Genomic DNA, 14,863 nt, shown 5'->3' on the forward strand with positions numbered 1-14,863 from the left:
CATTCACCATTTCCGACCTTAGTATGTGCAGTGGTGGCAGACAGCAACTTAACTTAACCCAACAGCCTATACAGCAGGCTCGATGCGGGTGATAAGGATGTGTGATCGATACGTGTGAACGGTACGTGTGTGAGCAATATGTGTGTGATCAGGATGTGTGTGAATGGTACTGTGTGATCGGTACGTGTGTGATCAGGATGTGTTATCGATACGTGTATGATCAGGATGTGTGATCGGGATGTGTGATCGATACGTGTGTGATCAGGATGTGTGATCAGGGTGTGTGATCGATACGTGTGTGATCAGGATGTGTGATCAGGGTGTGTGATCGATACGTGTATGATCAGGATGTGTGATCAGGATGTGTGATCGATATGTGTGTGATCAGGATGTGTGATCAGTACGTGTGCGACTGTTGGGCAAAGTGCTGTTAGCGAGCACCTCTGAAGGCCGCCACGGTTTGTCCAGAGAGGCGGGGATGGTTCGTGTGTTTGCGTGGCTTTTGCTTGGCCTCGGTGTTTGGGAGTGGTTGTGATTTACCGAGCGGCTTTCTGAGAAACTGCGCGCGTATTAATGTGGTTGACGCAAAGCTGTGAGTGGCTCATCTGTCGCGATTCTCCAGTAACACGGTGTCTTCTGCAGGGATGCCCTGGGGGTGCAGGGGGCGGGTTGACCTCCCCCCACGAAACAACAACAACAAAAGCAGAAAATGCCCCCCCTCCCCCGCATCGAATGAATTCAACCGGTTACATGTTGTACTGAAATATAAATAAAACATTTACATGCGTCGACTGGTTTGTAAAAATTGTATTTTTTTCTTAATCGTACATTTCTATCCACGCCTCAGCAACCACAGCACGTGAAGACAGTAAGAGTCGAGCGCGTGACGAAAGGTTCGACAAATCTAAGGCAATCGTGACGTGAAAATGAAGTCGATTTGTTATTTTTTTCTGCACAATTCAAATAAGAAAACACTCCTAAACACACGTGACAGCAGCGGCTAACTGGCGAATCGTTCCCGGTGGTGACTTGGTCACTGCCAGACAGACAGGGTCTGGTGAAGCCCTCCCTATGGAGAAAGCAACCCAAATGTGAATGCGCGTCAAAGCACCGGCCAGGCTCGACTCCGCTTAGCTTCTGAGAAGTGCACTCTGGGGCTGGGTGTGAGTGATTTGATGGTATGCGCGGGAACGCAATCTGCATTTTGGTCTTCGGCTTGCCACTTTGCATGTTGTCGACTTCTGGCTCTGCACGTGGACTCGGGGACATCGTAATCTCCCACTTCTCGAGGCAAGAGGCACAGTCTCTGCACTGCACATCGCACACGTGCACTACCACGTGGTCACCGTGAGACACACAGGTTAAAAGAAATAAGTTTACAAAAATACAATTCGCGTTAACCAAATTTCGATTCCAATTGCGCCCTTGGAGTCAACGTCAGCAAAACGTCCATTCGGAACCCTTGCAGAGTAGGGCACCATACCAAAAAACAAAAACGGGTCATCCCCACGTGCTTGAGAATGATCCCGCAGAAGGTGCTGTCACAGAACCGCTTCTGATATGCCTGCACGTGACCTCTTATCCACACTGGAGGTACGCTCCACTTACCCACGTGTCCTGCTGTAGAGATATTTATTGTACGGTTGTCGGAACAAAGAAAGTAAAAAAATCACAAAGTTTAAAATGTTTCCCGAAATTATTGAAAGAGAAAAAAACACACCCCCAACCAAATGTGTGCAGTCATTGGTGACTCGGCTGAGATAATTCGCTTAGCTAGATTTTCGAACTCGGTTTAATCACTGGCAGCTAAAAACCTGAACTGTAACCCAGGATATGTCGAGGGTACCAACTCGGCACTCTCATCCCTGAGCCACCCATGCAATGGTACAGGAACGAAACTAATGATGATTGGAAACCCGACGGAAAGAGCAACGTTTCTGGCACTTAACCCCTACCCATAAAATTATCCTGAGGCTGTACAAGTACAAACATATCATTAGGTAAGTTGTACATTCATTTGAATGAGATTCAGAGTCTATTACAGGGGTGGCCAAACTTGCTGCCACAATCTCCGTACGGCCTAAGAGCCACAAAGACTCTGAGCGGGATCACAATGCGGTGGTTACGGTTTGATCGGACCGGGTTTTAGGGGTGCCACTGTGGCGAGATGCCAACTGCCTCGCCTGGTATGCAGGAGGTTGTGGGTTCGATCCTGACCCTAACGCCTGCTGTATATTTGGAGTTTGCGTGCCTCTCTCCCCGTGGTGGTGTGGATTTTTCTCCTGGTCCTTCGTTTTTTCCCTCCACATTTAGAATCAACGTCGCCATGCATTTAGAGTATTTGGCTACTATACAATTCTACGCGATAAGCCACTTCGTTGAGCTATAATTTGCGATAGCCAGATCGCTTCTGAAAAAGAGCTACATAGCTCAGTGGGCCTTACCTGGTAAAAAAAAAAGTGTTTAGTTTAAAACAGTTTAGTTTTTTAATTGAGAAATCTGCGGGAGCGCCCCAGGAGTACTCATCGCCTGGCTCTGCTGCCAAATGTCAGTGTCCCAGGGCCCCTCCGGATTCCGCAGAATTCCTGTTTCAAACACCACCGAAGAAAGCCCTTGAGGGCCGCACGCTGCTCACGAGCAGCGGTTCGACCACCCCTGGTCTACTCGTTGTCAGCTTCCTTGGGCCACAGCTCCAACACAAATTATGAAACGCATTCCAAAACATTATATATTTATATACCCCACACCTCTTAAGTAACTAATATTACCTTATGATTGTCACATTGAACATTTCACATCCGACGATCATTTACGATCGACATAGGCCTCGGCAAGGTAAGGTAAAAGGTAAAAACAGCGAGCCTACCTTTATCCTACTTTTTACCCTTACCCGATTACAGGGTAATTACTGGGGTACTACTACACATGTAAAAGGTTTGTAACAGGTCAATGCTAGGTAGAGCGCTTTATTCATATAGAATACTCTCGATGATTCCAATTTTAAATGGAGGCCACGGACTGCGCCACGGAGCTTTTAGCGAGCGGTATACAAGGTATTTACCGGATTATTCTTCCGCGCTACCTTTACCCGACCCTTTACCTTACCCCTTGGGCATGTCGACACCTTTACCCTTTTGCCCGGTAAAAAGGGTAAATTGCCTTACCTTGCCGAGGCCTAGATCGACATAACAAAAACTCAACATGTCCGTCAGTAATACTGCCCGGAAGATGGAGGTACAGGCAAACCTCTTCCTTCGCAAATTTTTCTCTCCTGAAATTCGACTATTTGCAATGAAACATTTGTATACCAGGTCAACTTTCACATCCTTTTCCCTCAGATATTTGCAATTTGGCAACATCGCACTATAGGGGAGGGGTACTGTACTTGTGCACTGAACAGGGTGGTAGCCCAGATGTCTTGTGACCAAGCCAATTAATTGACCTCTAACATTTTTTCCCCTTTGCATAGTCATTCACGTTTCAAATAAGCCTTGCAAAAAATATTACGTTTTAGAGAATTAAATGGGGGTCACAAGACATCTGAACCACCCTTCGCGGTAAGCAGGTTGTAGCTCGTATGCCCGAGTCAGCACACCGATGCTTTAACACCTCTAATGCCATTGCATTTTAGTGCTATTCTTGCCTTATTTGTGTTGTTTTTTTTATTTAACTTACGGGGTCTAAGCGGAGGAATTGACATTTTCATTTGGTCCCGTATATTCAGTCAGACACAGTACAGTATCTACGTTTCGCAAGTTCCACTTTCGAGCAGAATTTCAAGAACCTAGCCCTCACCGTATATGCAACAGGTGACATTTTGAGCAAGGTCCTACTTCCAAGCAAAGACAAAAAAGGGCCATTCCCTGAAACATCGGCCACTCTCCTGTATATGTGTTATCCTCTTTAGGGCAATGTTATTGACGAACGTGTTGACATTTGGTTATTTGCGCACGATTGCGATTCGATAGCTCTCATATGCCCCAGCGTACACAGACACCACGATGCACACGCAAGCGCGCGCGCGTCACAACGTCAGCAGGAGCTCATCGTTATGGGATATATGTCAATTACGTCAGCCGATTTTTACAATTCTTTTTTACAAATGAGTGACGATAGTTCGTTGGGTGCATGTTCGCAGAGAAGTCGACAGCAATCGACGTCATCCACGGCTCCTGAAATGTACCGTACGCGCAGCGGCAGCGAGGGCCGGCCGAGGGAGATGCGCGCTCACCCCAAGCCAAGGTGCTCACTTCGCCTCGCCCAAGTCTGCCAAGGAACGAGCAAGGGAGAAAGGTCAACGTGCGTGCGTGGATCCCAGCGTCGCCTTCCAAAAGCGCGCCCGTCCCTCAGAGTTGATCAAATCGGCGGAATTTACGGCACCTTTGCGCGACGCACAACGAGACGCCGCCGCTCGTAATGACGTCACGGCGAGGCAGCGCGTATGGCCTGTGACGTCGCCAGCCTCGGCCTGAGATGCTCATCCATTTGACGTTGGGGTTTTTTTAATCGCCATATATTGGGCAACCCTTTTGAATCAATTTGGCCGGTTTTGGAGAGGCTAAGTGCCGAAGAACAACACAAATATGAACGACAATGTAAATTATGTTGAATGTTTTTACGAGAGTTGGCATTACCCCACGTTACAAACAGAGAGAGACGGGACAGAGAGATATTAGCGCTTTCAACAATAGCTGGAAAGCGTTAAAAACACACGGCATGTGGTCGTCCCCTCGACTACAGGCCACCTTCCACCGCAGCTCCACCCACATTAGGTCCTTGCGAAAAATAATATTCAGACTTTATCCACAATTCTATCCCAACCGTGCCATCAGCATCGTGTGATAGGATGAACAATTCAACCTCTCGCACAGAGCGGTTGCAACCCTGCGTTTTAGACAACGCCCCCATGGGGATCACTGAACTTCCAAGATTCCTTTAAGCGACTTCTGGGTGCGTGCATAGTTTGTTGTCTTTCCCCCGCACCTCCGATTAGCACGCTTGGCTACGTACGGTACGAAAGCAGTTCAACATGCATACACACAGGACCAGATTTGACGCGATGGGTTTTTTTATTTTCTTGTGGAGCTACTCCGATTAGCCATCAACTCGCCACCCTTGAGAACCCGGCTTAATCCACGGGGCTGGCTGAAACTCGAGACTCGAAAACTCGCGGTGGTCAACGACACCAACTCGTCGCCTCTCTGACCTCTGAGGCCACCATTGCCCGCCTGCTCCGGGTAATCATTAATTCGAAATCTAATTTGGGAAAGTTTGGCAAGAATCCAACAGATTTCACGTGGAACATTGCGGAATCTTTAACGGGCATGCAAATATATCCCCCCCCCCCCCGCTCCGCCGCCATCACGCTTCAACGAATTGTGTTCGTTCAAAGTCACGATTTGCTTAAAGGACCGATTCCCTTTCGTGTCGTTCGTGCCATCTGGTATGTCCGGTGAAGGTCTCCCCATGCCATACTTCACCGCGATGGTCAGTGCCGGTTGATGAAGGTGGTGGTGGGGGGGGGAGGTTGGGGTGGCATAGAAGTACAGTACGATGAATTTTGCCGCATTGCCGAGCAGCAGCAACAGCCTGTAGCACCTGCGCTGTGCCCGCTGGTCACTCGGCCAATAGCTGTCCAGACTCAACCCTGTCTAACTCGTGACGTCTAACGAGATGGCTCGCATTCCAGCCGATTTGGTCATAGGGGGCAGTGACAAAATTTGCTTACGACGTGCATGTACCACGATCCATTCCTCGACGCACACAATGCAATGCGTGCATGTATCAGAGGTAGGAGGCGAGATGTTGACTTCCTCCACCTGGTATGCAGGAAGTCGTGGGTTCGATCCCAACCCGGACGCCTGCTGCTGTATATTTGGAGTTTGTGTGTCCCTCTCCCCGTGGTCTCGTGGATTTTTGTCCGGGTCCTCTGGTTTTTTCCCCTCCACATTCATAAGCAACGTGCATTTAGAGAATTTGGCTGCTATAAATTTGCAAGTGATAAGCCACTTCGTTGAGCTATTATTTGTGGTAATTATCACACGCATGATGATTATGCATGCATGTACGTTCAACTTATTTCACACCATACGTAGCCAACTAGGCTAATCGGAGGTGTGATTCGCATATTTGGGGCTGACAACGCGACCGACGTATGGAGCCCACCAGTCGCACGGTGCGGCGTGCGTTTGTGCTCGCAGGGTTCCACCCACGTTTTTGATGACGTCAGGCGCCGCCCCGTGGTGGTGGCTAGGCGCGTTTGAGATCCAGCCCTTTGGAGACGAAACATTGGCGGATCACAATGGGGACGCGTGAAACTCGCCGAAACTGCGTGCTGGCCGGGGTGATGTCAGTACAGCAACGCGCATTTTGTGGGGCCATCCGTGCGGAACTTTCAGCGTTGTCCCCTCGATTGTGTCGTGGATTTTCTCTGCGTGCTCAGATTCCCTCCCATACAAAGCCACGCCCCTATTCAGAAGGAATTGTTCAAAGCAGGACCACACCTCCTGCGAATGAGTCTAGAGACTGTGTGATGCTCTCCTGGGTAACCTACGAATACTACTACTACTGCACTTGACCGGGCCAAGGACCGTAGCTTACTCCAGCCCAGCCGGCCACTCCCAACAGTCGACGATGTCTCCGTCTCAATATCTCCGCTTCATAGCTCATAGAATTCCTCCAGTATGAACATATTCTGATCCTGACGGCACAGCCAGATGTGACGGGGGAGGGGGGCCAGGTGTAACGAGGCGAGCCGGCCAGACGCTGCCAAACCTCCGCTTGGTATAACTCGGCGACCCGGCTCTGGCGCAAAGCGAGTGGCATTGGTTGTCGCACAAGCACAGCGATGGTCTCACCTGGACACACCGGCGGCACCATGGTAAAGTCTTTGTTCGTTTCCTTCTGGGCTTCGATGAGCCATGACAGCGCCTTGGCGCAGTATCTCATCTGCTCGTACTACGCGACGCCACGCACAAGAACAACAACAACACAAACCAACGATGGGCACAGCGGAGAATGTGTATACACGTTTCACGTCACGTCGGCCCGTCTTGATGCGCAAATTCCACCAAATTGCGCACTTCAGTTGGCGGTCGACGTTCAAAGGTGGACTGTGACCCCCAATGGAATGGCACCACGCCCGTAGGACGTGGGTCAAACAAATCACTCGAGACATGCCGGTCTAAGGCAGCAAGAGCAGTTTATGTGAACGCTGTCGCAAGAGGTCATACGTTGAGCGCCAACGGTCCCTCGCCGACTGTCCGTGGTGAATGAATTAATGAATATATTACAACAAAATGGTTGCCGGCTGACGACGTCACCCGCATCCCACTGGCGTCATGCCGACTCCGCGCCCCCCTGCCCCCACCCCCGGTCTCTGTCTGGCTGGGAGGGACGGACGGACGGTCAGTCGTTCATGTCAAAAGGACATTTGGGTTGCTAGTGTCTATACAAGATGGGGAAAGCGCTCATTGTAATAGAGCGAAGTCACATTGTTGCTGGTGAGGCACAAGCGTTGCCACGGCACCACCCTGCTGCCCCTTGCTGCCCCTTGACACTCGGCGGGAATTACACTGGGGGCATACGAGCAAAACAAGTAACGGACGACGCAACGATTAAGTAACTGTGGCACATTAGGAATGGATCACTCATTTAATTATGTCCTTGAGCAGCAAGGGAGTAAACTGCGGTTCTGTGAAAGTCCTGATCCACATAACGTTCACGCGAGCGCTCGACACACCCCCTCACCTGGGCGTCAAGGCTGTTGAGTCTCCGCTCCTGGACCTGGATGTCCTGTGCCAGCTTGAGCACCATGTCCAGCCTGCGGGCAAAACATGCAACCCCGGGACGCTCAGCACAAACCTCAGCACAACCTTGAGCACAACGCTCAGCACAACACTCGCACTCTCCCTTTTTCATAAAGCGAGTGCCATAATGGTCAACCGTAAAACCTCAACGCGTTCGTCAATTAGGACTAACCGGGAGGTAAACAAGATACCCTATACAATAGGCGACACGTGCTGGGAAATTGCCCTTCTGCATTGGGGAGAGATGAGATGTGAAAGCGTGGTCACACGCGTGCGTGTGTGTGTGTGTTTGGAGGAGCGGCGGCTCAGTGGTTAGCGCACCGCGCTCGAACCCGGTGAGCAGAATTCCCGATCGCGACCCATAACAGTGACGAACATTTCATCTGGTCCCGAGTCTCCCCACGGTCGACTCAGCCTTAAATTAGTCCCTGGTGCAGTGTGTAAATATCACAATTAGGGAGATAAAGGCAGCCGGGTATAGTGCTGGCCACCCAACCCCTTGTGTGGCGTGCCAGCCTTCAAAAGGTGCTCGCTTACAGCACTTGCTCCAAAAAAAGTCTTTGAACGCTACACGGGGGATCATCTTTGTCTTTTTACGTGCATGAGCTTGACACTTAAATTCCCTCAATTGTACTGCCACGTGACAAGCTCTTCGACAGCAAGGCACGTGAGGAGGTGGCACCACCTAGTGTCGATGAGAGGCAATTGAAGGGAACTCAGAAGTAGTTCTGTGACGTCGGCCTTCTATGGGCCATTTTACGACACTGGGAGACGTTACACTGAATTTAACACGTAGGCTTTCGCGACCAATATTATTCCTAATATAGGGTTTTAGGTCAGATCGCGTTATTTATAAATGTGTCGTAACCCTCCACCACCCGACACGGCCAAATAGTAAAAAATGTGTCACGTTTTTCAAAGGACAAAATAATTCACTTCTTTAGCCCACCGGTGTGCTGAAGAGAGAATCAACAGCATTTTACATTTGAGTAGTACAACGTTTCGCTGATAGTTACAATCAGCTTCATCGGGCAAGAATGGTGAAGCTCTCCTGTTGCTTCTCTCTACGAGAGCTTCCGAGCGGTAATTTCTTCAAACTGACAAGGTAGGATCTCGTACTCAACGCTACGATCCGTATCTGTTTTTGGGTTATGGCCATGTTGGCAGTCGTGTTCGCGCCAAAACGTTAGTCATCAAGCCTCCGCAACATTTGCGGAGGGATCTGTGCCGTCCGCAGAGATATTGCTTGGCACGACGTGGCCAAAGTCGTACAAATCGATGAGATTCGTGACCCGATAAATCTGCTCACCGGCCGCTTCGGACTTTTACGAGGAGCGAATTCAACGTCAATCGACGCTCGACGACGTTCCGCCCCAAGCGGCTCCCGAGCCGCTTGGCGCAGCGACCCTCGGCAGAGCGAGTGGTGCGCCTCAAATCGGCGCCAACATCGCACGGGTGCGCCCGGCTGGAATCTAACGGCGCCGCCTTGCCACAAGCCGAGGGTCGGGGGGCTTGGTGGGGGGGGGGGGGGTCACGCCGAGCCTCACTTCTTCGACGTCCTCTTGAGGCGCTCCTCGCTGCAGTCGCGCTTATGAAGGATGGTGTCGGTCAGGTAGTTGACCTTCTGGATGCCCTCCCACACCATGAGTCGCTGGTCCACGTCCTCCTGCAGCGACTGCACTGCATTCGGACGGCGCTCGGCATTAGCCCAGAGGAAGGGTAAAGGCTCGGCCCTGAAATTACTCGCTCGAGGAAGGGACCCCCCCTGCAAGACGAGTCTCTCCTGGGTCAAGCGAGCGTAATGACAGTGACGTTAACCGCGCCGTGGGTCACTCACTGAAGTGCTTGTGCTTCTCGGCAGTGGCTTTGAAGACGAACTTGCGCACGAGGTGCTTGATGTGGCTGATGATGATGAAGGGCGGCGCGAGGGAGGGCCGGTCGTGGTACTCCACGATCAGGTTGTACCTCTGGAAGCGCCAGATCTTGTCGCTGTTCCCCTGCACCTGTGAGAAGGTGTAACTGGATCCCACAGCCAGGCAGAGGGAAGGGTCACGTGAATTCCAGGACTCAAGGAGGGGGGGGGGGTGGGGGGCGAGAGTGGCGGCGCTGCAGTTAGCGCACAGCGCCATGAGCCCGGCAACCAGTTGGATTCCCGTCCACCGCCAACGCGGCCTGGTTTGAGCCCCACAAACTGGCACTATCATGGTGAAGTATGCTCAAATGACCCCCATGGCCGACAACATCACGGGGTGTACTTCGTCTCCAGCAGTGGATTAACAAAAGGCTGTACGTACCATTTATATGTCACGTACCGGAATATTAATCACAAAATTGGTGTCGTTCGTGGCGTTGCCAGGAGGTGGCGGTGCTGAGTGTTACCCCCCCCCCCCTACCGGCATGCGACATTTTCTCCGGGTTCTCCGGTTTCCTCCCACGTGATGCCACAAACACTCACTAATCGAATCGGCCAAACGTCCCAATGCAGCGGGACCCTATTGAGAACGAGCCTTGGAGACACGGGCTGACGCCATTCCCGGACAACTAATTGCCATTGCGATTGTCGTTTGAATTTCTGTTTTGAAATAAATGTAACCACGAAGCAAGATTGTGAATACAACACAATAAAATAAATGCATGTTTGTATCGAACTGCAATCACAAAACATAACGCAAGTTCATCAATCGATCATGGGTAGTTTCCCCAGGGCCTCAGATGTCAAGAGGCCTCCGAAAGTGGCCCTGGTCGGCCTTATCTGGAATTTTTCCCTGGGCCTCCAAAACCCCTTGTGGCAGCCTTGGCAAATGTGGAAATGTCTATCAGGCAGTGACATTTGACCACCTGCATGTGAAATTGCAGTTGTTGCCCTGCATCTACATCAGCCGTACGAAAGAGAAGAGGCAGTAACATGTTCCCGCGTGCCATGAGGTGACTCCAGGGATTCAGGTGGAGGGACATTAATCAGATCCCCGCACACCCCTCACCCCCGCGCCACTCGTTCAATTGGAATGGTCCAACGTAAATACGAGGCACTCGGTTGGTGCACAGCATTCGCAGCGGAAGAGTCCACGTGCAATGCGGGGCAGTGCGGGGGGCGGAGGGGGTCGTGACCATCTCTGCTCCCACTACGGCTGAAGCCCTGGTGGTCACCTAAACATGGCGATGAGCAGATTGAGCAGCAGGACGTTGGTGACGAGCAGAAAGATGACGAGGAGGAGGATGACGATCCAGTTGGCGTAGGTGTTGGGGCACGCCGCGTTGCTCCCCATCATGCCTTCCATCGAGTCGTCCGTGCAGTTCAAGATCTTCACGGCTGATGAGCCAACGGACATCATCATCATCGTCGTCGTCATCGTCGTCATCAATCATGATAATATTCTAAATCGTAATTTTGACTAATTATAGTGCAATGTTTAGGATGACTGCGATGACTGAAGTTGTTTACGATGATGATGACGGTGATGACGATGATGACAATGACGATGATGATGACGATGATGACGACGATGATGACGATGATGACGACGATGATGACAATGATGATGACGATGATGACGACAACGACAATGACACCGATGTTGACGACGAGGGCGACAATGATGAGAATGACAACGATGACGACAATGACAACGATGTTGACGACGAGGGCGACGACGATCGCGACGACGACATCCCCGCCACCGCCAGAACACCGACCGTCCATCTCGTCGAGCGGGATCTGCCCGAAGATCTGCAGGTATGGGCGGTAGAGGACGCGGCGGAAGGTCCAGTCGAGGCGCGTGTCGTCGGGGTGCAGCAGGCCCTCGGTGGCCACGCCGTACGCGATCAGCCAGATGCCCAGGATGAAGAGGAAGAAAAACACGTCCTTGATCTGAGCACCGCGATGCCGAGCCGGAGGGAGGGAGGGAGAGAGGGAGAGAGGGGAGTTAGTCGCATGGCAGGTAACGCGTGGCAGTCAAACATTGAATAGCGGTGAGAGCAGAAAGAAAACGAGCACAGTAATACGGCCACATGTTCAGCTCTACTGAGCCAGTGGTGTAGACAAGGCTGAGAGCATCGTACATGCAATGCGGTGGTCTAAATGCCACGCATGCAAGACATTAGGGGAGTGTACCTGCTGTTTGTAAGCACATAATCGCGTGTTGTTAAATCAACGGGGGGGGGGGAAGATACCAGGAAAGATATCATCATCTGCCGCGATCTATCCACTGCTGAGTGAACGGTCTCCCCAAGCCATCGCCATCTCTCACGATCTCCACCTAGCTCCTGAAGCAATGGATTCTGTATGCAAGATCTCAGACGCTAAAGAAAAAAAATATATATATATTACCAGGTAAGGCCCACTGAGCTACGTAGCTCTTTTTCAGAAGTGACCTGGCCATCACAAATGATAGCTCAAGGAAGTGGCTTATCACGTGGACATTTACAGCAGCAGCTAAATACTCCCAATGCTAAGCAGCTCCGAGGCAGGATATTGCTTGCGTAGGTTTACCACTCTACACACACAGGTTGTCATAGGTGGCCGCGGGACTCCGCGGTGGGCAGCGATGGTTAGGCTGCGACTCTCTGCTCACACGCCACCAACGGCACTTATCAACGCGGTGAAGTATGGTCAAATAGCCCCCCCCCCCCGACCCACAAGGTGCGAGGAGGCCACCGTTCAGCGCTGGATTGACAAACGGACAACGCATGTCCGCGTTCAAACGTCGATTCTGGCGGAGAGGATTTGGATCTCGATTTGTGCGGCGGGGGGGGGGGGGGTGTGAGGCCTCTTGGTACGAGGGTCATCAAATCACATCGCGAGCACATTTGTACGCACGCGCGTGCGTGTGTCGAGCTTCCTTCGCACCGTACGTGGCCAACCGTGCTGATCGCGAGCACGTTCGGTGTTTGCGCCACTCTCACTGCGCCAGGCTGTCGTCAAGGCGCGCTGTGGTTCACAGTCGAGTATAGTCCGCAGAGGTTTCACAGTAGGGGGCGATGTTAATTTGTGTTTTATCCCAACTGAGTCATTCTGGGGAGCGCTTTTTTTATCTTCTTCAAATTCGAACTGTGACGCCTTTCGAGCGCAAGGCCCGACGATTAATTACTTCTTCAAACGACGTCACGGCACCTCGAGCGTCCACTCGTGAGGTGCACGTCGCCGCATTCGTACGGTCATCAGCACGCCCGCAGCGTTCACCAGGACGACACGCTGGGGGAGCTCGAACCGCGAACCCCCCCCCCCCCCCCCCGGCAACGGGCGGCAAAAAAAGAACGACGCTGCCGCTGTCGCCCTGGTCGCGTCACCGCTGCGAGGTTCAGGGGGTCAAAGGGGACCTCACCATGCCCCCCACGATGATGATCTTGGGTCCCAGCTGCTTATGAACGGCGAATATGTGGATGAGCCTCATGGCGAACACCATGTAGTCGAGGCAGAAGACGACTCGGCCATCGTTAAACCGGGACGGGAACATCCTGAGGCGACACACACACAAGACACGCGTGACACACAGACACGCGTGACACACGCGCGCGCGGACACGCGTCCTTGTCCTTTCCACGTAATCGCAATAGCCGCAATCGACGTGCGTGCGTGCAGCCATAGACACGAGGGACACCGCGAAAGCTCACCGCAATATGAGGCCAAGGATGAAGAGGGAAATGGCGATGATGTCACACTTGTTCCAGAAGTCTTCGATGTACTGCTTGAGCGAGTGCACGAGCGAGATGTTGCCGACCTTGTGGAAGCTCTGCCGACGGGGAAAGAAACGCCGCGTGGTCAGCGTCCAACGCGCTTATCCTCACTTCCTATGTTGTTTGTTCGTTGGGACTTCCTGGCCTCGTCCCGATGATGCTCGGCGAAGTCCCCAGCGAAACGTCGCGCGTCTGACTGCTGCTACAATTTGGCTGTGAGAATCGTTCCTCGACCCTCCGGGTGCGCGAGCCGGAAGGGTAACAATTGGCGCGCTGTGAAACGCCTGCACGCGTGCCAATTTTTATTAAACTAAACTATTTTTATTTTACCAGGTAAGGCCCACTGAGCTATGTGGCTCTTTTTCAGAGGCGACCTGGCCACAAATGATAGCTCAACGAAGTGGCTTACCACGTGGAAGTTTATAGCAGCCAAATACTCTAAACGCACGTCGATTCTAAATGTGGAGGGAAAAATGGAGGACCCGGAGAAAAATCGACGAACCCACGGGGAAAGAGACATGCAAACTCCAAATATACAGCAGGCGTCAGGGTCGGGATCGAAGTTACGACCTCCTGTACACCTGGTGAAGTAGTTAACATCTCCTCGCCTCTGTGGCCACGTCCGGTAGTGGAGGGGGTCGCGACAACACAAATCCGGACACATTTATTGCGGGAATACATTTTCTGCGTCGCTTTACGCTCGCGACGCACGAAATGTAATGCGAGCGCCCTCCCCCCCATTGGCTGGCCCCTCCCCCCCCCCGACTCACCTGGCGTATCTCCTCGCACACGAGCGTGAAGACCCAGAAGTAGAGGAAGATCTCGGGCCCCCGCGGGCCTACGGGCGGGGGGCGGAAGTCGACGAGCAGCACGTACGCGAAGAGGAAGAGGAACATGAAGTAGGTGACGACGTTGCCGAGGAACACGATGATGGGCGCCCCCCAGAAGCGCGTCCAGCGGCGGCTGCAGGTGTAGCGCTCCCTCACCGACGTGGTCACTCCCTCGATGTCCCTGCGTGGGAAAACGACAAAGTTTAGTGGACAGCACTACGAACCCGGCGACCCGAGTACGATTCCCGCTCATGGCCAACACTGGTGATGAATGCCCGGACCGGTCATGGGCTTCCCCTAGGTCGACTCAGCCTCAAATGAGTACCTGGTGCGGTGTGTAAACATCGCCACTGGGGAGACAAATGCGGCCGGGCGTGGTGTTGGCAACCCACCCCCTTGTGTGCCATGCCGGCCTTGAAAGGTGCTCGCTAACAGCACTTGCCCCAACAGCCTGGTTGGGCCATGCGGGGGAAATTTGGTGCAGGTGGGAGATGCGTGAGAGTAGGCAGGGCAGGTAATAGGCGCCGGTGGTGTGGGAGATGTAGGTGAGTG

At 52.4% G+C, this 14,863-nt stretch overlaps 1 protein-coding gene across 1 annotated transcript in view; it reads right to left on the reverse strand.

Moving 5' to 3' along the window:
- Positions 1 to 792: 792 nt before the first annotated feature.
- The window catches only part of LOC133351437 (transient receptor potential cation channel subfamily M member 5-like), a 49,623-nt gene continuing 35,552 nt past the window's right edge, over positions 793 to 14,863 (reverse strand). The window contains 10 exon segments of the mRNA XM_061566646.1: positions 793 to 4,266; positions 6,858 to 6,957; positions 7,750 to 7,822; positions 9,356 to 9,488; positions 9,646 to 9,827; positions 10,956 to 11,118; positions 11,502 to 11,676; positions 13,130 to 13,262; positions 13,419 to 13,537; positions 14,252 to 14,492. Of these exon segments, the coding sequence (XP_061422630.1) occupies positions 4,247 to 4,266; positions 6,858 to 6,957; positions 7,750 to 7,822; positions 9,356 to 9,488; positions 9,646 to 9,827; positions 10,956 to 11,118; positions 11,502 to 11,676; positions 13,130 to 13,262; positions 13,419 to 13,537; positions 14,252 to 14,492 (1,339 nt within the window). The 3' untranslated portion in view covers positions 793 to 4,246.

The sequence above is a fragment of the Lethenteron reissneri genome, chromosome 37 (assembly GCF_015708825.2).
Source record: "Lethenteron reissneri isolate LAM-NWPU_2019-01 chromosome 37, ASM1570882v1, whole genome shotgun sequence".
Taxonomy (NCBI): domain Eukaryota; kingdom Metazoa; phylum Chordata; class Hyperoartia; order Petromyzontiformes; family Petromyzontidae; genus Lethenteron; species Lethenteron reissneri.